Genomic DNA, 26,226 nt, shown 5'->3' with positions numbered 1-26,226 from the left:
CCCGGACCTACCACCAGATTGGCAGGAGTCGGAACATCGGACGCGCCAGGGCCCAGCAGGCCGGGGCACATCGTCAATGCCACACACTGGGAGCTGTGGAGGCATCAGGGAAGCTGAGCACGGCCACCCCATTACCAATGGCACCCAGAGCAGCCGCACGTACACAGGAACAGGTGTCAGGGACTCGGGTCCTAGACGAAGCCCTCGCTGCCCTTCCCAGGCCTCTCCTCCTATTGCCCTGTCAGAACCCCCACCTCCACATTCACCTCTGCCTCCCTGTCCACCAGGAGGACACAGCCCAGGGCCGGGACCACAGCAGGCCTGCTTCTCTGGACACCGGATCATCTTCTAGGACCTAAGATTCCTTAGAACTCTAGAACAACCTGACAAGAGCAAGCTCCCAAGATTTTTTTGAAAATAAAATAAAAAAAACTTTGCAGGAAAGTAGAAGATACATATTCACCTTCTAATTCTCTATGTAGAATTCACACCAATTCTTCATTTAGAATGAGCTAATTGCATGAGGTGATTGCCAATTTATCTGATGTGGTTTTAATCAATTACCCATTTTGTAAAAACTAATTTCAGTTCATTTTCATAAAAAGACACTTACGTATTGCAGACACCTACCTCCTCTAGGAAAGAGCTGAAGGTCTCTAGAAAATATTTCCAATTTATGTAGGGCACTAGATGAATTCTTAGTTTCCTCAAAAAATAATGGTACTGATTGTCCGATAGTTGGCAGCAGACGTCCTTCAGGACTTGCCCAAACTCCGTGGCATTTACAAAACCGGTGTCCTCTTTATCCAGGGCAGAAAATGCCTGAAAAGAGCAGAGACGAGTCTGATGACAAGAGCTGCCTGAAGTGGCCACATCGGGGATCACCCTCCGCCTGTCTCTGCTGAATGCAGATGAGGCCAGGGCATGAGGGCGACTCTCCACCGTGGACGGGGCGCTTCTGAGGTCCGGGGGAGCGTCACCTAACCAGCTCTTACTGCCGTGCACATCGGGAGGAAGGAGGGGCAGGGGAGTCCTGGTCCAGGGCCCTGAAACCTGTTGGAACTGCTCCTCAGCCTCGCGGACTCCATTTTGCAGAGGACAGAGTGACTTGTTCAGGGTCCCTCGACCATTAAATTCTAGCTCCTTTAAGCATAGACAGCAGGGGAAGGTGCAGGGCATCAGGCAGGGCTCCGGCCGATGTCGGACTTGGGGAACACCTTGGGGGAGGGTGATGGGTCCCTCCCTCCCAAACCCGTCCCCAGCCGGGCTTTATCACTGAGATCGCTGTCCTGGCCGAGCCTGGGCCAGAGCCTTAGGGGCCTCGCATCCCGAGAAGATGGCACCGCCCTGAGCCCATGCTGAGGGGCTGAGGACCCACTGCAAATCCAGCAGTGCCGTAGTCACACGGAGAGGTGCAGAAATGTGCTATAAAAAGAAAGCACATTTTTTCCATCTGTCGAAATAAAATCATTCATTTTTATTGCACTAGGAAATCTGTATCAAGTGGTAGATTAAGATTTTTTTTTAAGTAAGAAATTTAATGTGCCTGTAGACCCCAACCAAATCCTCTTGAGGTTGGTTTTCATTCTGGGCTCATTAGGCACACCCTGGACGTGGTCAGGTGTGGCCAGAGCCTCGGCAGAGGATGACCCACAGCTTCAACGTTTCCTCTGGCTGCAGTGACGTGAGGCAGCAGTGCAGGGGGCCCTGGCCCTGGAGTCAGGGGTCGGCCTGAACTGGGCTCTGCTGCCCACCTTCCGTGCGTGGCCTCCCTGCACTTCACCTTCTTCCCTATAAAAGTGGCCTGCCCTCGGGGTGGCCTCACTGCTGCCCGTGGTGGCTCCCAGCACATGCTGAGGATCATGACCATAGAAATAGACACTGCAAACCAAGTGCTTGGTGCCGCGAGGACCTTAGAGGACAGCGTGGGCCCCACCATCCCAGCCTCCCTGGGCCTGCGGTGAGCCCTGCCTCCAAGCCGCAGGGAGGAGGTGTCAGAAGGCCGTGGTGGCTAGAAGGCACTGTTAAGTCACTCCACAAACAAGACGTGCGCACACACACACACGCACACACACACGCGCGCGCACGCACACACACACACACACACACACACACACACCTGCCTCCTCTCTGATGGCATCCTGGGCCGGCGTCGGCGTTGCCCTCCTGGCCCCCTCTCCCTCCAACCCCCCTCCGTGCTCTCGGCCAGGGCATCTGGCCCTTGGCCAGCACCTCACTGCAGAAGACACATTTCCCACTAACAAGCACCCGGCTCCTCCCTCAGGTTCCACGGGCCTTAGTGTGAGAAGCACCTGACTGAGTCAAGTGGTGGCACTTTAGAAGGGACAGCCATGTGAACTGGGGTTTATCTGCCTGCAGGATACTTCTGAAAATCGGAACAGTGTGCTGACATCAGGCAGCAGGAGACTCACAGCCTCCAGGAGGACGGCCAGACCTGGCTCGCAATGTAGGCCCATGGTCAGGTCCATGTGCTCACCAGGGGCAGGGCCATGCTGCCTGGATTGCTGTCCACAAGCTTTCCAGGTGACCCCTGGGCAGGGAGGCCTCTGGCAGCAGGTGTGGTCCTGGGCTCTCTTCCGGCCCACGACCTGCTCACACTAAGTCTTCTCTAGACAATCATCAAAGATACAGCTGCTTGCCCACGGGAGACCCCGAGGTGCCGACACTGCTTCCCTCCAGGACGCAGGCCGAGTCCACCCACTTTCCCAAGCCAGCCGGGCCATGCTGGCCTCCTGCTGCTCTCCCCATCCATGGACCTCGGTGTGAGAAGCCCATCAGCCCCTCTCTTGGGCTCCAGAGCCCACTTTCCCCACCCGCACTGAGAAAGGAGGGATCTGATTCACTCCACAGAGTTCAGATCTCAGAGTGGAGAGCGAGCACCCGCTGGGCCTCGCACCGCACCGGCTGCCATGGACAGCTCACAACACCAGTGGCTCTGGGCCTGGGCTCCTTCAAGACCAGCACACTAGAGCTGATCCTCCTGATAAATCAGTTACAGACCTTCAGCACTTCAATTCTTCAAACCTCTTGGACTTGCAAAAGAAGGGCCGGGCCGATTCCCTTTCTCTACCCAACAGCCAGTTCCCAACTCAATTCCCTACGTGACCTTGGCAAGTTTTCATCCTGAGCCTCAACTTCCCTCCTGTCCAATCGTCAGCCCTCGGAATCTCACCAGGGTTCCCGGCCCGCGGGAGCTCCCCGGGAAGGAACGTGGCTGTCTGCAGAGCTGCGGAGGCTCCTTCCTGGGCCACGCTCTGCCTGGCTCTCAGGGGCCTTTCATGCGGGGGGCTAGGTCACGGGGCCCTGAAGTTTTGACCTGATGGCTAGTTCCGGTTGGCCTGTGGGCATCTGGGGGACCCTCTGCATGTGCTGCCTCATTTCATGCACATGGTGCTTTCTCTCCTGGAGGCTGCTGCAGGAGCAAACTCACCTGTGGACCACCCGCCTCGCCGGAGCCTGAGGACGCCAGCCCGGGTCACAGCCCGCGCCACACCAACATAAAGCCAATCCTCGGCTGACCCTCAGCTGACCCTCCCCCTCTCCCTGCTGGCCGCCTTCACCATGAGGTCGGGGTGGCACAGCCACCTCGTGTCCCTCATCTTCGTGGGCCCAGTGCCTGGCCACACTGAGAACTGGCGGGTCCCAGGGGCCTGCTCTACCTTCTGTCCTCTCCTGACCCCACCCACCCCAGCACCTGCTGAGCACGGGGACTGGCCCTGAAGCGCTCCAGGGGCTGAGTCGGGCAGGATTTTACGAGCGAGAAGGGGTTGAGCACTGGCTCAAATGCGCCATCAGATCCTGATGAACAGGACGCTCGGAGCAGGAGCAGGAGCGAGGCGGCGGGGGCCGCAGGTGGTGGCTGGGGCCGTGGTGGAGCCCGGTTTCCACGCCGACTCGCAGCTGGCCTACCTGGAGCAGAGCCGGCTGCGCAGACTCCACGGCCTCCTGCATGTTCCTGACGATCTCCTCTGGGCTCAGCGTGGAGAAGTTGATGGGCAGGCTTCCCTCTTGGTCCCTGGACTGTGGGCTGCCCAGCTGGCTCTTCTCCAGCGCTCTCTTCTCCAGCGCTCTCAAGAAGTCAAGGTAATTGACGGAATTATCCTGCTGGCTGATGCCCCAACTTGACCCCCCAAAGAAAAGACTCTATTAATTTTTCGAAGTCTATCACTCACTCATTCAACAAACAGTTGCTGAACAGTACTGTGGGGGACATGAGCCATGTCAAGATGCTGTTCCCTGCCCATGGGGACACGTGCCAGTCAGCTCTGTTATTAGACAGGCACATTAAATACTACAGCTAGGGACACTCCAGGTGGTAGGGACACAGGTCACTGCACTCTGAAGACCTGAGACTGGACAGTGGGGCTCACTGCTTTGGAGTGTGGATGACAGGAAGGAGAGGACTGGTCACAGGAGCTGGGCCCGAGGGAGGTGCCTGAACAGGGACGTGGCATTATGGCGCAATCCCATGACGGTGTGGGGCTGGGGTCAAGACTGACGGCAGGGTCTGAGACCCGGGGAGTGAGACAGCAGGTGCAGTGACGTGGGGTGCCCGGCCGCCAAGGCCGTCACCGAGGGGGCCGTGACTTGGACATGGCGATGGGATTTGAGGAGAATGGAAATCTGTCAGAGAGTGGAAAGCACAAGAGGAATCACATGAAACAGACATTAAATTATTTTCCAAGAAATGAAGTTGTCAAGGCAAAAGCTCTCCAAAGGTGTTTCTGCAAAGCCTAGCTGGCTTCATACTTTTTCAAATAAAAATTGTATCTGTGTTGGCCTCCATGAGGACATCTGGGTGGAAATGGAGGTTCCTTTGTGCCCTCAACTCCAACATCGAGGAAATTACCTTTAAATTATGAAGGAATAGATGGTGGGTAGAACCCAAAGGTGCCCTAAATGTATAAGCATATTTATTAAAGATGTAAAATAATTCAAAATAAAGTTTCATTGTGTTCAGAATTCACATTTCTGTAACCTAAGTTCTTGGAGCGCCATGGGTACCCGAGTGCCCAAAGTGTCCTTCAGTGGTACGGGGTGCAGGTGTCAGAGCAGGGCAGCTTGGAACACTGGTAAGTCAGAGAGAGAAGTTTCCAGCGACTCAGAGACTGGCTTCCAGAGAAGACGAGCCAAGAGCCGGGCTCTGCCAGCTCACAGCTGCATGGCAGCCTCCCGCAGCCCGCATCGGGTCGCCCGTGTGACGGAGACACCGCGGCAGAGGACAATCAACGCCATTTCATCAGCAGGATGAATTGCCAGCATGGTATTAAAATGTAGTAATAAAACCAAATGCATATGCTAATCTCCTCTGTAGTATTTAGAAAAGTCTATTTCGGATCTAGAAAAGAATAATCTCCATGTAATTGCCAATAGCCAAGATGTTTATCATCAAGGGTCTTTGAGAAAGAACAAGCAACCAAGTAGTGGATCCTTATTAAGGTTTCAATGCGTGAAGAAGTTGATCACCCATTGAAAGGTGGACTACAGAAATCCCACAGTTCTTTTGTGGTTGTTTATAAAAGTATCAAGCCTAACTACGTTTTAACAAGTCTCTCTTATAACCATTTAGTCAATTATTTATCTACTGCGATTTCCTCATGGCTCATGCGTTGAATTCATATGAATTCTTATTCAGCTGGAAATAGATTCAGTGGGAAGAGATGATGCTGCTTGAGGAAGAAGAGAACATGAGAGAATTTGAGGATGAAATGCCCTCCCTTTCTACACACACACACACACACCCTTGGATGACAGCTTCAAAATTTAAAGGGAAAGTGATTTTCTCCCTTGGATTCTAGATTCCAACAAGCTAAGAACCTGTGTAAGCAAGCATTTAAAAAGTTTTAGGCCATAAGAACTCAGAAAATTCACTTCCTGTCCAACCTTTCTTTGAAAACTACTTCAGGAAGTACTCCAGCAAAAGAAAGCAAAGCAAGCAAGAAATAAAAAGATGTGGATTGGAGGGATGGGGACGAATTAGAACTCAGTCTCCCTCTCATTCCATCAACTAGAAGAAGCTGAACAAGCTGAGCACTGATGGCTTTTCTTGGGTCCAGGGAAAAACAGAGGTCACAGGGCAAAAAGTCACCCTGAAATCTGTAGAGAAGTCATATCCTGAGGATCGCAGCAGGGACCTGCTCTGTGGGAGCAAAGGTCTTGTTGTTGTAAGCTGGTGGGAACTGTGAGGGTCCTCCTGAACAGCTGGGAGCTGCTGAGTGTGGCCCGGAGGCCGCCAGGAACCACCACAGAGAAGACCCGAGGGAGAGCCCAGGTGTTCTGGCAAGGAGGGAAAGAGTGACCGTTGGGAAGTGTGCCCAGACCCTTCTCTGCAACAGGGAAGAGACTTGATCAGACCTTCTCCCAACCCAGGACAGGGAATCAGCCCCTCGGCACCTTCCAACTTCCTGTGTCACCTAAAGAGGGAGTAGAGCTACAAGACGTGTCTGCAGGCTGCAGCCGGGGCCTGGCCCACCAACAGATGGCGCTCCAGTCAGAAGCACAGAACTGCAACCCAGCTCTGGCATCGCCACAGTGGGTACAGAGGAGAGCCCCGCAGCCACCCCACATCAGGAGGAGCCCAGGCAAGGCTGAGGGGGGAATTCGTGTCCACAGAAGCCTCCCAACTGAAATGAAGTGGAAAGAAGAATGGGAAGGAAACCCACACCGAGAGAGAAGGTCTTGAACTGGGGAGACTTCAAAAGCTCTGCTTCATCGAGACCCAGGAGGGAAGAAAGGGGCAGAAGCACATTGGAAGTAACAATGGCCAAGACTCTTCCAATATCCATGACAGACACCAAGCCACAGGTGTCATCCGGAAGCTCGAGGATGCTTCCCAGCAGGATGACACTAAGCAGCACCTGACCCAGCACTCCACATTCCAGCTGCAGAGACCCAGAGTCAGAGGGAAAGCCCTGGAAAGGCGCCAGAGGCAGAGAACACAACAAAAACAGAAGTAAAAGCACAACAGCCGTCTACAAGGGACAGAGACGCGTCGACGCTGGGTTTCCATCAGGTGGGAACAAAGGAGGTGGATGAGATGAAGTTTAGAAAGAAAAAACCCCCAACCAAGAATTCCGCATCCGGGAGGTGCCCTTTGGAAGCACTGCAGGCCTCGGCAGCGGGTCTCTCTGGGGCCATTATTCGGCCCACAGCACCTGTCACTAAACCTCCGTGTGGCTCCCCAGACAGCACTAAGTGCTGGCAGCAAGGGACCCAAGGTCCTCTTGCCAGATTTAGCAACAACAAAAACTGAAGGTGTGTCCGGGAATGGAATTGCAAACAAATGACAAAGTGTCTCAGTGTGAGTGTTTCCTGGGACACACTTACACACTAATGATTGTTCACTTGAAGTTCAGATTTAGCTGGGCATCCTGTATTTCGCCTGGCAACTCTGTTTTCTGGTAAATCCATCCAGCCCAAAAGAAAGGCTTTAAAGGTGCTGACATTGGTGTCCTCCACAGACACGGCCCGCCAGGGTCCCCTAGAGTCCAGGCCAAAGTCAGCCCCTTCCGCGGCTGTGCAGAGCTTCCAATCTGATTTTTAGTAGCCCACTCTTAAATGAGCCTATTTTGGGGAAAGAGTCTAATGTGAAGGACTGTTTTAAAGTCACACTGAGGAGATGCTTTTTGGGTAAAGGAGACTTTTTAACTCTATGCTGGTTTCAGAGCACAAGAAACAGCAGCGGGGTGCGGTGAGGCAGGGACTCTGACAAAGCCAACGCGGGGATGAGCCGGGTGTGACTGGAGAGAGACGGCTCCACCGAAGGGCAGGGAGCTAAAGCAGGCATCTCCCAGAAGGTGGAACCGAGAGGAGAGATGGAAACAAAAGAGAGAGACTTAAAACCATAGGGAGAGCGCAGGGGCTCGGCGGGCACTAATCAGGAGCAGCTCAGGAAGAACAAAGGAGCGGAGCTCGTTAACCAAACACATCAAGAAAGTCCCGAACGAGACCATGAAAGGGACGGTTCAGGACGACGAGGATGAGCTGGCAGTGCGCAGGCGCGAACACGTGGAGAGTCCACACCCCGGGCCAGCTGGGGACCTAATTAGGCACAGTGAGTACACAGGAAATGAAGTGAGTACGAGAACAGGATCAGCACGTCAGGGAAAGAGCAGTGTAGACAGGAGAAGTGGTCAGCGGGCTGCAGCAGTATGGACACTTCGGTGTCTCCCAAGCTGGGTGCCACCACACAACACGGGGAGCCCTGGGGAGCTCTGCGTTCCTGTGGGGTGGAGGGGCCGAGGGGCTGGGTGGTTGGTGGCGGGTGATGCGGGAAAAGGCTTCAACCACAGCTTCCAGGAGGAGGCCAAAGACACCACCTACAAGCACAGAGTCAGGAAATGGCACGAGCAGGTCCCTTAGAAGTGGGGACGGTCAGTCCAGGAGCCACCCGTCACAAGCCCTGGAGTCGGCAACTCTGGTGACGAGAGGAGGACCGTGGCAGGGCAAAGGGGCCACAGCTTCTAGGAACAAGCCTCACAGAACTGCACGACTCTCCCCCAAGCGCACGAGCAGCGTGGAGAAAACAGAATCCCAAATCAGAGCAGAGGTCACGCTGCTGGGGGGAAGGAGCACGTGTGTCCCCGTGGCTCTCCCGCTCTCCGCGGACGGAGGCCACTGCGAGCGACAAGGGGCGCAACAATGACGAGGGGACAGGAACCTGTTCAGCAGGCTGCTCAGCTCCACCTCCTTGAGGGGACACCCACAGTCTCGCAGCACTTTCCGCAGCCTGCAGAGGGAGACGGAGCCGCTCTTGGGTTTATCCAGTGTGGTGAGGGTTCTGCTGATGTCTTGATAATGGTCCTCGAGTTTAGCCCTGAAAGAGAGCATGCTTCAGACCCCTCCAAAGCCAGGGAGACACTTTCTTTAAAGCTCTAAGGCAATGGCTTGATGGCTTCTTTAAGAACTGATCTGGAAGGTGTTTCGCGGGCTCGGTGTGATATTTATGTTAAAAGGTATCCCAGAAAAAATTACATGTGTCCCATTATCATTTTATTATCATTAGCAAATCTACACTGGAGAAATTACAACCTGTCTTTTTACTGAAATTGGTACTTTGAAAATGGAACCAAGGATTTAAAATTACAGGGAGATTTCAGACGTGAAATACACCTTCGGTCTCAGGAAAGGCTCACGGAGCACCTTCTGCACGCCAGGCACTGCCCTGGGGGCTGAGTCAAACAGGAATCCCTGGGGCATTTACATTCTAGTGGGGGCCCGAGGGACCATGACAGAAGCCCCAAGGGCACTGTGGCGAGGTTGGTAGGCAAGAGAAAGAGCCAGTAGGGGACCCTGATGCCCACGTCCAGTGGGCGGGGACTCTAGGCGGGAGTGCAGGAGGCCTCCCTGGGACAGGACACTGAGCAAAGACCAGGAGGCAGGGTTGGCTGTGGGAAGGACTTTCCCAGGGGTCCAGGGAAGAGCTGGCCAAGGCCCTGTGGCAGGAGTGGGAGAGGGCAGGGGCGGACAGGCCAGGGTTCCAGTGGTTGGGGGACAAGGCAGTGTCCCCGGACACCTTGTTTTTTGATTTGGTCTTTTTACTGTTAAGAAGCACAGCCCCCGTTGGGTGCAGTGGTACCGTGCGTCTTCTCAACAGCCCTGCAGGGCTATCAAGCCCACTGACAGATGAGGGTGAGGGCAGGGTGGGGACAAGACTGGGCCTTCCCCTGGCAGCCAAGGACTTGGCTCCCTGTTCTGCTCCCAGCCAGAACACATTCGAGAGTCTAGGAGTCAGTTCGTCAGCTCGGGAAAATCCTTCCCTGACTTCGTTATCGCTAGTGACTAGAAGGTGGCGGTCTCTAAGAATGGACAGCCTGGCCCCTGACTTGCGGGGGGCTGACCCTAAGTTCTGTAGCCAGCTCAGCCGGGGCTCTGAGAGGCCCCTGCTCACCAGCTGAGGAAGGGTCACACTCAGGGTGAAGCCCTGTCTGGGTGGTTGTCCATGACTCAGATAAGCGCTGGTGGGAGAGGACAGTGCCTTGAATCTGCCTGAGACAAAATTGCCAGGGGACAGAAAAGTCACTGGGAGAGGTAAGATTCACAGGGACTATTCAGGGGCCTGAGGAGGGCAGTGGTGCTCAAGCTGAAGCCGCCCAATGCCCTGTGGCCTTCACTTGAGGGCCTCTATGTGGATTCAGCCTGCAGGACACGGGAGCACTGGATACAAAGGGGCTGCAGTGACCGTCCCCGATGTCCAGCAACAGCGAGGATGTTTTGGACTCCCTACAGGGTCCACCCAACTGAGTCCCACGCTTCCAATGGCTGCTGGCCATCGCAACATCATATCCCACTTAATCCTCCAAGATGAAAGCAAATGAAGGTAGATAAAAAATCAAAACATTTTTTTGGAGATACATATTTTTAGAAAATTGAAGCATTCAGCACTTCTTGGACTGGCTTCTCGGCAGTAATTATTTCCCTTTCAGAGTAAATATGTGCACAGAGTAAATGAGGGTTTGGAACCCAGATCACGAACACTGCCAGACAGAAGCGGTGTTGGCCCACATGGAGCAGCAGAGCCGTGCAGGGTCTGCGGCCAGTTCCTGGTCTGGACAGGGAGCCTGGAGAGGGCACTGCCATGGCCAGCTGTGTGGCCACCAGCTCCTCTCGCACGCCACCTCCCCAGCCCGCGCCGCTCTGCTGGGTTCACCCCTACCCTCCGCTGTGCTCTGGAGCAGCTGTGTCGCGTGGCCAGTTCACCACTGCTGCTCCGATTCAGGCTGAATAAAGAGCAAGTCCCGGGAAAAGAACAGAAGCTAGACAGGATTTTCTCCTCGTTACAAGGTGCTCAGTACACTGCAAACAAGACATGTTCCTTAGATCCAAGAGACAAATGCACAGCTTCAGTCCCTTTCATCCAACATGACTCCCATACCAGCCCCACCTGAGTTTCAGAAGGAATGAGGAGGTAAAAAGATCCTGGGGACCCCGACTCTCAGGCTCACCCGAAAGTTCCACCACAGTCCCAACAGGCCCCGAGGGCAAGCTCCTTCCTGAGTTGGAGCAGCCCGTGTTTCTGAGAGAGCAGAAGCTGGTTGTGTTTGTGGTCAGTGGCCTGCTCATGGGGTGGCCCGTGAGCGCAGTCAACCACATGGTCCTGCAGCCATGCTCGGCAGAACAGGGGAGAGAGCACGGCCCGAGAGCAGAGAAGCCTCCTCTCCGAGCCTCTTACATACAGAGTGACACAAGAGAGGACGCGGGGTGACGAGGCCAGCTCTGTCGGTGAGAAGAGACTCCACGTTCCCCTGGTCTGGAGGCAGGTCTGTTCACTCCAACCTGGCGCAGGCATCACGCTGCAGCTACAGACACCCTGCAAGCCACCCCTGGTGACTGCTGAGCCTTCTCAGTTGTCTCTTTGGATCAAGCCCTCACAGTAGAAAGGGTTCATTTACACATCCATTCACTTACCTGTCGGGTGCTAGAGGACAGTGACAGGCATCCCAAGGGCTTGCATCCTAGCGGGGCCCAGGAAGGGGCGGGGCTCTCTGCGCACATGGCTGAAAAGGGTGGTTTCCCAGGGTGGCCCATAAATCATACAAGAATGGCACGGGGTTGTGCCTGGGGAGGGCGGCATGGGCTTGACGCTTCTTAACTGCTTTCTAACTCTTTGATTCAGCACCAATTTCTAGGATCTGGGCAGTGAGCACATGACAAGTCCATGATAACTTGGCCAGCACAAGCCAGAAGGCCCCATTTTGAAGCAACTTCTGCAGCCAGGGTAAAGGCAGGACAGACGGCATCCAGCCGCGGCCCCAGCACTTGCAAACCCACCTGGCAGGCACCGCCCTCTCGGTGCTCTGCTGCAGCTCCTGGATCTCTTCCTGGACCTGCTGGGGCTTCGTGAAGTGGCCCAGGAAGTTGAAGTAATCTTCTGCATACGGCCGGTGGACGGTGGGCGAATAGCGAAGACCCAGCTTCTGTAGAAACTCCTGGTAAGTGATGTGCCCTCTTCCTTCGGTGTCATAGCTTTAAAAGAAAAAGAAGAGCTCTCATCAGCCACCATGGAGGTGCGCCGGTGCGCAGGGCTGGACAGGAGTCCTGGGAGGAGTCCCTTCTGCCGCCTCAGCACCCGAGTGGCCCTGTGGCAGCACAAGCACAGGCTCAGCTCTAGCCCCGACCTGCTCTGAAGCAGCACTCATCCGGTCCCCAGGTCACATCAGAGTGTAAAGTCACTGCTCTAGCTTTACCAGAATTATTGCCAGTTGTCACCCACCCCAAGAGAAAGCCGTGTCCTGTCATACTGCGGGGGCACAGCAGTGGTCACAGAATACTAACGCCGACCCCTTCCATACATTCAAAATGTTCACAGAGCACCTGCAGTAAAAGAAACTATGTGAGAAAATAGCAGAAAACCCTTCAAAAAGTATATTCCATCTTAAACTTGAACAAATAAATGCCACTTGATTCAAGGATGGAAAAGTCCCTGTCTTCTCCCGAGGAGATGCCAGTCACACGCACCCACGAGAGAGACTGCGGGGAAAGCAAGATAAGATGGGTGCTGTATGCCTTTCATGTCGTTTTCTATTATTGAGACTTTTCTGAATTATAATTCATTAAAGAGGCCTGATGGAGAGGTTTTTACCTCCCAAAGTTATTCACATAGAATAGAATTACTTCAATTAAACATTTTAAGGCAAATCGTCAATTTTCCTTAAAGAAAAAGAAAGCATTTATTTCTACAGAAAGAGTCTCATCTAATCCATAAAATGGTGCTTGCAGATGTGATTTTCCCCCTGATAAGCTCAGAGCTACGAGGAACAAGACGGCACAGCCCCTGGACCCCGTGAGCCAGCTCTTCCTCGGGACTCTGCTTGGGCGTGGGCCTGCCTCGGCCTCCCTGGGGGAGACTCCTGTGGGACGGCGGCGGAGCCCCACAGTCACCTGGACACACTGATCCCTAACAACGGAGAGAACGCATCGATTTTCCTAGTTCTCGTCCTCACGGGGTGGCGTGGCCGGCAGAGGAGGAGGTCAGAAGCTTGGGGCCTGCTCTTGCTCTGTGCAGATGTGCAGAGGAGACAGGAGTTGGGAGGCCGACATCTTTGGGAAAGCCAGCAGGCCTGCCCTGAGGCTCCGTCCTTGTCCTCCTGTGGCCTACGCCCTCTGGCCATCCCCTGCCCCAGTTGGAGCAGTGCAGCTGGAAACTTTGAGACTAGCAGGTGCTGGCAGGCTTGGAGCCGCTGGCCAGCTGACAGGCCCTGGGTACAGTCCTTAGGGATCACCGTGGGCACTCCTGGTCCCTCGAGACCTCTCCCAGGCCTGAGCTTATCCAAACCCCTCCCTGCACCCCACAAGAGAACTACTCTGCCTTTACTCAGGGTTTTGCTTCTAAAACGAAGCCCAGGAACCACCGGCAAAGGAGCTGGCAGAGCCTGTTTCTGAGGCAGATGGTGGCAATGACCCAGGCAGGGCCATCGAGGGCAGTGGCTCCAGCCAGGGCCGTCCTGCTTGCTGGTGCAGGTCAGCTGCTGGAAGGGCATCTCTCCTAATTGTGGCAGGACCATCACTGGCCTTGGGCCACCAGAGTGAGGTAACAGGGCAACGCTGGTCAAGACCCCGATGATTAGTTCCCACTCCCCTCGGCAGGTGGTCCACGGCCGCCGCTCAACAGCCCCCAGCTCGCAGTGTGCCTCTTCCAGAAACTCCTCCCTCCCTCTAGTTTAGTCTAGACACCATGATCCTGGACCCCCTGAGCTCCTCCAGCTGGCGAGGAGGGTGGGTCAACGCACACGGGCACCAGCCAGGGTCGGGGGCACCAAGGGCCCAGGGCTCTACCACAGCCGCCTCCCTCTTCCTCCCAAGTGCAGGTCTGGTTCCCCGTGGACTGCAAGTTTCCTGGGGCCCCTGTCCTACTCTTCACCACTCAGGGGCCCAGTGGCTCAGCTCTGCGTAAGCTGCGCTACCCTCCTGCTGCAGAACCAGGGGAGGCGCTGTGCTCCCGGGAGGCCCCTCTCCTGCGGTGACCCACTCTGGCCATGGCGCACTCCTGAGAGTGCAGCTCCCTGCTCTAAATCATGACACTTGAACTGAATGAAAAGGCACTTCTTACTTACTTCATTAATAAAGATCATAAACATTCTCTTCTCATTACGAGGAAACAGAAGACCAGATTGCACAATTGCAACTAAAATATTGTTATGAATATGAATAATAAGAGAGTTAATTCAGCTTACATAACCTCACCCTTCATTATATAATCCTTTGTGTAACATTAAAAAAAAATCAACTTGCCTATAAAGGTTGAATTTTAAAATGGTTCAGCAACAGATGTGCCAGGGAAAACGCGCACGTAACAGAGGCCCCATAAAACCTGCGTTTGCACACAGCAGCGGCCATTAATTTATGGTATAATCAGATTACTCTGCCCACTTATCGTACACACGGCGGTTCCCTCGTCCACGCGATTTGGATGTTCACATGGGTTGCCTTGCTTTGCTGAGAAAGCCTCAGTCCTTCACGCTCAGTTGCAGATGGTTGTTTCATAAAAGTTCAGAAGGAGCTTTGACCACCACTGCCACAGAGGTAAGGGGCAGTCAGAGGCGTGGATATGGCCTGCTGGTGACCCAGTCATGCTGCAGAGGTGGACACGGTACCTCGGGCAGCTGGGATGTGAGGGATTCTCCCAGGCCCTGTCTCAGAGGATGGTCTCATAGCTCAAATAGAGTTTCTTCAGCATGGGAAGTGACTGACGCCCACGCTGGCCCTGTGGGCACATTCAGCAACCCTGGGCCATCACAGAAGGGTAGACACGGTCTGCTCCAGTCTCCATCCAGGGCCAAAATCCTTCCTCTATTTTCCCAACAAGTGGTGGTCTAGCTTCAGACAGAGCCATGCCGGAGATGGGAACCCCGCTCCCTCAGAGACTGCTAGAGCCCTGGACGGCTCGGACCTCTGGGACCTTCTCTGCTGCCAGGAGCCCCCTGGCAGCACGTCTGCAAGGACAGCCTCCTTCAGGCAGGCCCCACTGCTCCACCCCTCTGGTCCCGGCACACCCATCTCCCTTTGCTAAGCCAAGGAACCCATTCACCCAACTTCTTCCAACTTTTACCACCTCTAGGTTCACCCTTCCAGTGTCTGCCAGCGAGTCACGGGGTGTCGCTCCGGACACGGCCTTGGCTGAGCAACAGGAATGGCCTCACTTCCTGTTAACTGAAAGCCCGAGTCCTCTCCTCACAAAGCTGCTGTCCGCGGCTCTTCTTTTTACACCTGGATGCTGTCCCACCGTGCGCTCACTGTGGGTCACTGTCCCTCACGTGTGAACGTGGAAGGACCTGACCACACCTCCGCGGGCCTCGTGGCTGGCTGGTCGCACACCTGTCAACCTGCGCTGACGTCCTGGGTCGCTGCCTGCTGCAGGGCCTCTCTGTGGTGCATTTTTGTGGCACCCTTCCTTCATGCCACCAGGCACCCCAGGGAGGCGGTCCTGGCTTGTTCCTTTCGGGCCCAGCCTGGCTCCCAGCTAGGAGGGCGGCTGAGCAGGCGGCTCCAGCTGCCAGGATGACCCACGGCCAGCAGGCCCCGTCCGCGGCTCGGTCACTACCACAAACGCTCTGCAGGGTGAGGAAGGAGCCAGGAGGAATGGAGGACGAGGACCCTGGAACTGAACGTCAACATGCAGAAAAAGGGAAAAAGCACGGAGCCCCCTCCTCATCCCCAGGAGCAGAGCCGACCTGCAGTTGCTGCTGGTTTCCTCTTTCTTTGTGCTTTTCTGGATTTTCTTGTCTTCAGAAATGAGTGGGCAGTCTCACTGCAAACCAGGGTCCAGTCTGTGTTTTCATTTTGCTACCAATCTTTATGCTCCAGATGCCGGGCAGTCCAGAACCAGCCACTCATGGACGGCCAGAGCCCAAGGCCTGTGGCTCTCGGGGACAAGGTGCAGGGGCCGGCTCCCAGCAGAGCCCTGCGCTTGGGCCGCTCGGCTCGACCGCCATCTGCACAGGCCGCAGCCTGGGAGCACCCGCTGTCCTCGCACAGCCTCTTTTCTGGGCTCCTGAAGGCCGATCCTCGCCTCCTGCATCTCTGGCCAGCTCCTTCCTTCCAGCCCCTGGCACAAGCCCACACAGCCACAGCCTCCTCCTGCTTGGACCGTGACTGCGGCTCACTCCCCTCTGGCCCTGAGACTTGGCTCCTGCCAGTCACCCCTCCCTGCAGCCAGGTGATCTTCTAGAAAGTGGCCTGTCCAGCCTGTTTTCCTGTTAAGTGCCTGGCCTTCAGGACCAGTCCCCTCTGTCTTGGCGTCATGATGCCTTTAGCTGCTGTGCAGGCCACTCCTCTCTGATGGTCCCTTGCTGTCCTTGTGGCCGCCCAGTTGGTCAGCAGTCGCACTGGGGCCCTCCCTTGCTCTCCAGGAGGGTGTTCGCCAGGTGGTCCCTGGCCTGGTTTGTCCCTCCCCACGTCCTCTGTGCCACCCCCAGCGGCTCCAGGAGGTCGGCCTGGTGGGGGAGGCAGAGCTGTGGTTCCCAGTGCCCACCCACTAGGGCAATGGCCGTGGCTCCTGTTAGGCCTCAGGCTGAGGTTCTCCATTTGCCCTGGCAGCATCGGTGGCACCTGGCTGGGCCGGGCCGTGGGGTGTAGCAGGGTGGAGGCAGGAGACACGCTGCTGCCCTGTGGGCTCTTGGCCCATGGGCGCCCCTCCTCTGCTGCTCCGGCGGCCACTCAGCGGCCGTGGTCCCTGAGGACACCACGTTCCCCTCAGACCTCCAGCCCTTCCCGCCTGCACCCTCGTTCGCTGTAGGAAACGTCACTGTGCACTTTCCCCCTGGACACTGAGGACTGTGCTCCTGGACCTCCCTCTGCCTGGACGCTCCTCCTCATGTGGCAGATGCCACTCTGAGTCCCCGGTCTCTGTCGCCTCTTCCCTTGGAAACACGTGCAGACCGCCAGTCCCAGCCTGCCCTCAGACAGGTGCAGCCCTGGCAGTGGGTCTGGCAACAGCTTGGGGCAGAGTGATGGCCACCTCTCCGGCCCCAGCCCCTCTCACTCCCTCCCCTCTCTGCAGGCCAGGCACACGGGCTCCAGGCCCGGGGCGGGCACTGGCTCCTCATGATCCTGAGGGGGGAGCACCATCACCCACCCTGCCCCCACACCAGGCCACAGCACCATCTGGGGAGCCGCAGAGATGGCAGTCAATAGCCTGCCCTGGCCAGTGTCACTACCCAGCTTAAAGCCACTTACGAATTTCAGTTTTACAAGACAAAGAGTGATGGTGATAGATGGCGGGGACAGCTACACACGGTCATGACTCACTGAGTGCCACAGAGCTGTATTCTTTCAAATGCTCAAGATGCACGGACCAGGCGTGGTGGCCATGCCTGTGATCCCAGGGACTTGTGAGGCTGAGGCAGGAGGACCTGAGAAACTTAGTGAGACCATCTCTCAAACCATCATGAAAATAAAAAGGGTTAGGGGTCGTGGTTCAGTGGTAAAGTGCGTCTGGATTCAAGCCCCAGTGGCAGAGGAATAATAATAATAATAATGATTTTTATATTGTGTGTATTTTAGCACAAAAAAATGGAAGGGGACAGTGGTTAACAAAATCCGAAATCAATACAAACTTGAGTTTTGATACACTGCTTAGGAGTAGTTCGCCTAATGAAATAAAGTTAAATAATAGGTGCTTCAATTTGCGAACACTTCCTGGGAAGTGCCTTATGAGTGGAAAACAAGCCCCTGGGCGGGGCTGAGAGGCAGACCTGCGGGGGACAGAGCCCTGGCCCTGCAGCGAGGGGGGTCCCTGAGGAAGGGCAGGAGGAGGGAAGGGGCACCACAACCGGCTCCCAGGCTCCTTTCTGCCCCCCCCCCCCGCCCTGCGGCTGCGACCCTCTCACGGCTCAGCTGGCTGATTTGCGACCTGAAAAGTAAAGATCCTGAAGTACTCGGCTTGGAGACCTGGCGCAGCACCCTCATCGCCAGGGCTGTCACCCATCCCTGGGGACATGGCACAGGGTCTCCAGGTGAACCTCTTAAAACCAGGGGACACTGTTGAGAGGAAACTTCTGCTCTTCATCCACTTGGTCTCACCCACCGAGCCACCCAGCAAAGAGATGGGGGTTACCCAGCCCAGCCTGGTGGCATCCCCAGGTGGCAGGGAGGAGAGTGAGGCCCAGAGAAGTCAAGAAACTTGACAAGGGCACCCAGCTGGAAGTGGGGTAGAGGTCACACCCCACACTGGCTGTGGAACAGTCACCCTAACCACTCAGCCTCTTGATGCGAGGCCAGTCCGACAATGGTGGACATTATTCTAACCACAGCCAGTTTTAAAACAAGGTGAAAAATTTACATTTCATGATGATGTTGGTAGCACCTAAGAAACCTCAGCCTAACGACACAGTGTCCACCTCCAAGGAACGGCCAAGGCTCCGTCCCCTCTGGAGAGGCACATGTGTGTGCTGTCACTTTCCAGGTGGGACACATGGCTGGCACCATGGGAGCTCAGGGCGCTCAGGGGCCCCTGACGCGGTGGCACTGTCCAAGGCTCACACCTGATCCAGCGCAGCCCTGGATGGGTTCCTGACCCTTGTCCTAGACCACAGCTCTGAGCTGTCACAGCCACACTGTCACTGCCAGTGCTCAGTCAATGACACCCAGAAACCATGACGGCGAGGGGACTGGCCTTCCTTCCCCTTAGGCCCGGGTTGGGCAGTCCCCACTCAGAATGTCCTCCATCTCCATCTTGACCTTGAACTCTGTCTCAAGGTCGTCTCTGTCATCACGCTGCCCAACCCTCCAGGGCTTTTAGCGTCCACCACCTGACCTGCTCCCTGCCAGGGTGGGGCCTTTTAAAACTAAGGATTTTGTGATAACTTCGAGCTGCTTTTCCAGGCTAGACACAAGCCGCTGCCTAGTTCCAAACTCAGCCACACTCAGCCTCCACTGTGAGCAGGTGAAAGCCAAACCATGACAGGAACCGCTTTGTGCACCTGCCTCCTGAGCGGACGTGTGACACCGGTACATCCCGGGGGGACACCAGTGGCAACTAACAAATACTGAAGGAGGAAGTGATTCAAAGATGGATCCGAAACTGAGAAATAGCCGCATTGTTGGGGCGCTGGGAACTTAGCCGTCTACACAGGGAGCACCGAAACTGGAGCCTGGTCCCCAGGCAGCTACATCTAAAATACATTCTGACAAATAGCACTACGTTAGGTACTATTCCCAGTTTAGGGGACCTTTGGGAAACCACTCCAAGTTTTCAAAAGTTTGGTTATTTTCTTCTAACAAATTGCTTTTCCATAAAACAGCCTTGCAACGTGGTTTCCACCTCTGGGCCACAGGGAGCCACTTGTTCCCTTACCACTGCCCGTAGCTCAGGGCGTGGTGTGGGAGGAAGTCTTCCGACAGGACGTATTTCACTAAATGGTGACAGTATGGGCTTGAACTCCCGGGACCCTGGGCCCGCGGACCTGTGAGTCCAGCAGTGCTGCTTGGGGTACTCCGGCTCTTCCCATTCCTGACAACTGGCCTGGCCACAGCTCTTTCCAGGGGAAATGAGGAACAAGGAGACGGACACAGGACCGGAGACCCGCCCCCCTCCTCTGGAGAAGCGAGGAATTTGTAAGGAGCTTGTTGTAGTAAGTGAGCCCAGACGTCAGAGGGAACCGCCCGCCTTCAGGTACCGCTTACCTTTGCCAAAGCTTCTCAAATTCTCTGGGTGTGAGGGGAATATCAAAGCCGTAGAGTGCATTCTTTATGTCCCTGCGTCGAAGAATGCCGTTGCCCTCGTTGTCAGTTTCTAGAAAATTCTGCAAACATTAGAAGATGGTGTTTAGGAACGTAAAATGTGCATGATGACTTAGAGGACTCTCAGTGATCGATCTGTGGGACAATCTGAGGTGGCTTTCTTCCCATCACCTGAACACCTTTTAATCTAAGTTTCAGAGCCAGACTGACCCCCTGGAGAAGGTGGGAGCAAACCAGGAACAAGGCTGATGGGCACAAGAGGGCTGTTTCTGGGTGAGTGAATGGTCTCCATCACATCACATCTGGCATCTTGTTCAGATCAACCTCTTGGGTGAAATAAAGGCCAACCAGGTCCTGGGAAAGGAGACCGAGGGTCATGACCTCAGGGATGCAGCCCGGGGACTGAATCTGTGAATAGATGTAAGACCTCCATGTAGAAGAAAGGTATTAAAGAGGGTCAAAATAAGTGGAAGTACACTATGTTCATGAATTAGAAGGCTCCAAAATAGGAAAGAGGCCATTTTCTCCAAACATCCCAAGAGATTTTTTTTTTAATGGAATGTGTCAAACTGATTGAAGGATGAGTCAAAGGAATGCCCACCAGTAACTAAGATGCACCAATAAGTTACAGCAACCATGCAGATGTGGAGTGGGGCTGGGATGGACGAATGACCAACAGAACAGAGCAAGGCACCCAGTGGGCATGGGGGAAGATAGTGGGGAAGACAGGCTACAAGGAAATGAGGGACACCGGGAAGGTCATTCCCAAGGCATGAAATGGGTCCAGGCCTCATAGCACATCTGAGTGTCCAGTCCAGATCTCAGGAGCTCAGTGTGAAGCCAATCAGGTGAGTGCCCACGGGAGACTGTGAGCGCACATCTTCATGCCTGCAGGGGTGGGAGACAGGATTTCTTACACAGACCCACAGAGAAAGGTTAATAAATGTGACCACGTTAAAAATGCATTTGTCAAAGGGCACCAGATAAAAAGCATAAAGACAGGGCACAGACTGGGAGAGGACATTTGCATCAGAGCTCACTTAGGGACGAGGATTAACCAGGGCCGGGGCGTGGCTCAATAGCAGAGTGTTCATCCAGCACATGTGAGGCCCTGGGTTCCACCTCCTACACCACACACACACACACACACACACACACACACACACACACACGAGTGTCCAGGTCACCAGTGGGCATGAGGTAAGGCAGTGGGGATAAGATATTGCCCAATAAGAAAGAATATAGCTTAGTGTGAAGACTATAAAAACTCTTGAACAAGCACTTTTCAAAAAAGAAAAACTGACTAATGAATAAACAAATGGAAAGATACTCAACCTCATTAATAACCAATAAAATGCTAATGAAAACTGCAATCAGATACTATTACACATCCACTAGAGTGGAAAATATCAAGTCTGAAGGCACCAAGGGCTACAATAAAGGGTCAAGTCTGTGTGATAGAGCTGTGGGGTCCACAGGGCCAAACGTACTCACTGTCTGGCCCCTCACAGAGAGTGTGCTGACTTCTGGCCCAAGATAGAGACAGGATTCCTTTCCTATGCCTGGACAGTGGGCCAATGGTGACCACTTTAAATTTATTTGAATTACAAGCATTTTATATATTCCACAGTAGAGTCACAAATCAAAAGACAAACTTAAAAAAAAATAAGTCAAGAGAATTTCAAAACCCTTTAAAAACACACAGCAGGTCTGGAACATAAAAATCTTGGCAGTCACCAGTCTGTCCCAACGACTTGTAAAAATCTGAGCAAATTGAAAAATCAACAACTCTTTTTAGGTTTATAAGAGAAGTGAGGTCATGGGTCAAACCATGGCCCCCAACTGCAGAGACAGATGGGGGTTCAGAGAGTCACCACTCGCTGCAGCGGATGATCAGGAGCACAAACCTCCATAAAATCAGGGGGACAGGATCAGAAAGAAGATCCCCTGGTCACTCCTAGACCAGCACCACACTGATACCACACCAGACAAGGCCTACAAGGAAAGAAAACCACACACTAATGTCACTTCACATAGAAGTAAGAGTCCTCAAGAAAATATCAGCAAACTGAATCCAACAATTGTAAAGTTACAGGGTGTGAGCTAGTGGCTTAACCTGGAGTGCAAGGATGGTTCAACACCTGAAAGTCCACTCATGTAATCCCTCCACAATGGAGAAAAGGAGAGAAAGCACATGGCCCTGCCATAGATAAAGAAAAGGCTCTTGGTGATGGAGGACACCTGTGGAACAGCAGCAGTCAGCCCCACCTTAGTGACGGGAAACTGGAAGCTTTCCCACCAAGATCAGGACTGTGATGAGGATGTCCCCTGTCACCACTGCTTTTCAACACTGTACTGCAAGTCCTAGCTAAGACAGTGAGATGAAATAAATTAAAGGTACACAGATTGAGAAGGAAGAAATAGAGCTGACACTCTTCACAGATGACATGACTCTATGTGGCAGATACAAAAGAATTGACAAAAAGAAACCTTCTGTAACTCATGAGCAATGAACCGATGTTGCCCAATACAAGGTTAATATTCAAAAGTCAGTCACTTTCCCAAATAGCAGCAATGAGCAACTGGAATTGGAGATTAACACACAATACTCTTTACATTAGGACCCCCCAGAATGAGATATTTAGCTAAAAATTTACCAAAATACATACAAGATCTGTATGAAAGAAATCAGAGAGCTAAATAAATGGAGAGATGCTCCTATGGAGGGGAAGTCTCGATTTCATCAAGATGTCAGTTCCTCCCAACTTGATCCAGAGGTTCAATACAGTCCAATTAAAACCCCAGGAAGACATGGATAAAGAACTGACTAAGGGTTCGTAGGGAGAGGCAACAGACCCAGGATAGCCCATGTGACACTGAAGCGGAAGGCCATAGCTGCAGCAGTGACCGGTCCAACCTGGAGGTGTGCTGCAGAGCTGCAGACGTCAGGACAGTGTGGTGTTGCAGAAGGACAAAGTGGTCCTGGAACAGGACGGAGGCCCGAGAGCAGACCCTCATGAAAACCATCCGCTGGTCCCTGGCAAAGGGGCAAAGGCACAACGACGGAGAAAAGCGCTTCCCAGCAAGCAGTCCGGAACCACAGGACAGCCCAGGCCTTCCACCCCCCACAAGAGACGGCTCAGATGGGGTCACAGGCCTAACTGTAAAGCCCCAAATTGAAACACCTAAGAAATAACAGATGAAAAATATCAGAGAAAACCTGGGTGACAGGGTTTGGCAGTAACTTTCAGAAAAATGTAAGACGTGAAGAATTGGTGAGTCAGACTTCTCTAGATTAAAGACTCTGCTCAGTGAAAGACACCGCCAGGAAACAAAGACCGAACCACACCCTGGGAGGAAGAATCTGGAACAGACCTTACCTAAGACAGGGCTATTATCCAAAACAACTCAACTTACAAAAGGGCTAAGCCCCTTACGGTTTGGACGTGAGGTGTCCCCCAAAAGCTCAAGTGTGAGTCAGTGCATGAAGGGTCAGAGGAGACGTGATCGGGTTGTAAGAGCTTGAGTTAATCCCCTGATAGGATTAACTGGGTGATAACTGAATGGTGGGTGTGGCTGGAGGAGGTGGGAACTGGGGTGTGGCTTTGGGGTGTACAGTTGTATCTGGGGAGTGGAGACCTCCGTCTCTGCTTCTGGATCACCATGAGCCGCTTCCCTCTGCCACACCCTCCCACTGTGATGCTCAGCCTCACCTCCAGCCCCCAGGAATGGAGCTGGCCTTCTGTGGACTAAGACCTCTGAAACCGTGGGCCCTCACTCCTCTCCTCCTCTGTAACGGTGCCGGTTGGGTCCTTTGCCCACAGAGGCGAGATCTGACTGAAACAAGACCTTCACAAACACCTCACTGAAAAGACGCATAGATGACAAATAAGCACACAAAAAGATGCTCCACCTCCCACGTCATCAAAGAAACAGAAATTCAAACAACAATAGGGTGCACCTCATGCCTGTTAGAAGCCCTTATCCAGAACATGACCACACAGACCACTGGGACGTGACCAACAGGGAGCTGGGGGAGGGATGTGTTTCAGGGCCAGGTGACCCAGCTGCTGGCCACACCAGCAGCCTCTCACTGATTTGTGCTGTGAATAATCTGCTTTATTGCTCCTGGTGATCAACTCTACTGGTCTGTGAGGACCACGAGGCAAGGATCAGACTGATCTTGGTTAGCACTGAGTCTGGGTGCAAAGTCAGTAAGTATGTGCTGACTAAATCCAAGCATGGAAGGGCGAGGCTGGGCAGGTGCCCGGAGTTGGTTATCAGAGTCCCTGGGCTCCACAGGACAGCAGCAGCATATGGGGCAGAAGGCTGGTCTGTTCTGCGTAACAGGCAGACTACAGGGAGAGGAGGAGGAGCAGCAGTGTGTGTGAGGGAAAGGGGGCTTCCGAGAAAGGGGGCTCAGGACTGCACGAGCTGGTGGAGGGTGGGGAAGCCGGAGCCTGGCAGCGTGTCCCCCTCTTCCCCAGCTGGTACACACTGGGTGTCTAGCCTAGATCCTGCTCCATGCTCCTGGGTCCATTCCACAAGGCAGCTCCAAAAGCTGGCTGGCTCAGTGGGCCATGCAGAGCTTTGTTCTGGAACTAGGTGGCCTGGCCAGCAGCATAGCCAGTCCACTCCATTGAGGACAGGGTCTAGGAGAGGCGGTCCTGGTCATGTGAGGGACATAATGGGCAGAACTTCATATTGGGCGCAGGCCCACAAAGAGCAGACAGAAGGAAAACCAGAAGATGAAACAAATTGGAGACTTGGTCAAGATGATGTGAAAGTACTTTCATGGTGCAGTTTTAAAATACTTTTGAGAGTGAAGTTCCTGTGTCCTTGTGCCACATAAAATGGTGATTCCACGTCCTCTGTTTCAGAATGAGCCTAGTTTTGTCCATTGCATTCTCGAATCCTGTAGGTAGAGCTGTCACCATCACTGCCAGATACACATCCTCAACTCAACGCCATAACGCAATCCGTGCGACTGTCATGGAGGCGTTTGCCCTATACAAGTGAGTCCTATGATTTTTAAGTAACACAGTCAGTATCAACCCTAGCTCCTGACAGGAGGAGAAACCACAGAGGGCACATCCCAAACACTCTTCTATGTCCCACCTGCCTGAATTACCAGAGGGAGCCCACTCCTGTGGTACTCTAATACGGTTCACGTTGTGTGGAAACCCACCCGTCACAGCCACCGGAGCCACAGGGAGATCACACTGTAACTGGAATCAAGTCAACCCTACACCACAAACGGCACCCCAAGACACAGTGTCAAGGGCAGGCCCTCACTAAGAAGGCCCTTGCATAAAAACGGAGAGAGATCCATCCCAAAGATGCATAAATAGCACAGAAACTCAAGAAATATGGAAAAACAAGGCAATATGACTCCTAAAGTTCATTTTTCTACAATAACAGACTCCATAGACATAGAAGTGAATGAACTGGAAAAAGAATTCAAAAGAATAGTTTTTAAAAAGATTATTGCATTCCAAGAGAATACAGGTAAACACTTGAATGAATCAAGGAAGACAATGCAGGATATGAATGAGAAATTCAGTAAAAAAGATAGAAATTTTGAAAAAGAACCAAATAAATCTTGTAAATCAAAAGCTTAATAAGCCAGATGAAAAACTCAGTTGAAAGCTTCCCAACCGACCAGGTCAAGCAAAAGAAAGAATATCAGAGCTTAAAGACCATTGTGATGAAATACTACATTCATACGAAAATAAAGGGAAAAAAGGAACAATGAGTGACACAGACTCAATAGGAACACCATAAAAGACACATACAGACTGGAGGCACAGAAAACCTAGTCCATGACATCATAGAGGAAAATCTCCCAAATCTTGGGAAAGACATGGACATTGAAGTACAGGAGGCATTCAGAACTCCAAATGGACACGGCAGAAAAGAACCTGTCCACAAGATATTAAATTGCCATGTTAACTGATAGGACAGAGAAAGAATATTAAAATCTGTAGGAGAGCACCAAGTCACATTCAAAGGCAGACTCATGAGACCAACAGAAGATTTATCATTAGAGACCCCGAAGGCCAGGAGAGCATGGAATGATCTATTTCAGTCCTGAAAGAAAATGACTACAACCAAGATCGCCCTACTCAGAACTGAAGGAGAAGTAGACGTTCCAAGAGAAGCATGAACTAAGGAATCCATGGCCACCAGACCAGCACTAGGAAGACGCCCAGGAGAGGGAGGATGGTCGTCACAGCTCATGAGACGGTAGACCTCACTGAAGAGGAGGCCTGCAAGTGAAAACCAGGGAATCATCATCAGGAACAACACAGACGCCCCCAAACTCACCAAGAATGTTCAAAACAACCAGAAGAAACAAGAAAAGGACAGGAACAACGCAGACCTTTCAATAATAACTGAATGCAAATGGTCTCCTTCTCCAGTTCAAAGACTCAGGCTGAATGGATCATAAAACAAGGCACACCAATAGGCGCTGCAGACAGACTCGCCTCACTGCAGACGGACACAGACTGAAAGTGAAAGGAGATA

The 26,226-nt window shown here is 53.3% G+C and overlaps 1 protein-coding gene across 9 annotated transcripts in view; it reads right to left on the bottom strand.

Annotated features, from left to right (window-relative positions):
• Efcab6 (EF-hand calcium binding domain 6) overlaps positions 1-26,226 on the bottom strand; it is a 212,782-nt gene that overhangs the window by 38,227 nt on the left and 148,329 nt on the right. For 8 of the 9 annotated variants that reach the window (XM_078052585.1, XM_078052592.1, XM_078052584.1 and 5 more), the window contains 5 exons: positions 19,642-19,760; positions 11,791-11,985; positions 8,681-8,836; positions 3,931-4,141; positions 631-822 (listed from right to left, as the gene is read on the bottom strand). In XM_078052585.1, coding sequence (XP_077908711.1) covers positions 631-822; positions 3,931-4,141; positions 8,681-8,836; positions 11,791-11,985; positions 19,642-19,760 — 873 coding nt within the window. The remainder of the gene's footprint in view (positions 1-630; positions 823-3,930; positions 4,142-8,680; positions 8,837-11,790; positions 11,986-19,641; positions 19,761-26,226) is intronic. The other variant, XM_078052588.1, reaches the window with a different exon arrangement.

The sequence above is a fragment of the Ictidomys tridecemlineatus genome, chromosome 6 (genome assembly GCF_052094955.1).
Source record: "Ictidomys tridecemlineatus isolate mIctTri1 chromosome 6, mIctTri1.hap1, whole genome shotgun sequence".
Classification (NCBI taxonomy): Eukaryota; Metazoa; Chordata; class Mammalia; order Rodentia; family Sciuridae; genus Ictidomys; species Ictidomys tridecemlineatus.
This window is presented reverse-complemented; position numbering and strand designations above follow the sequence as displayed.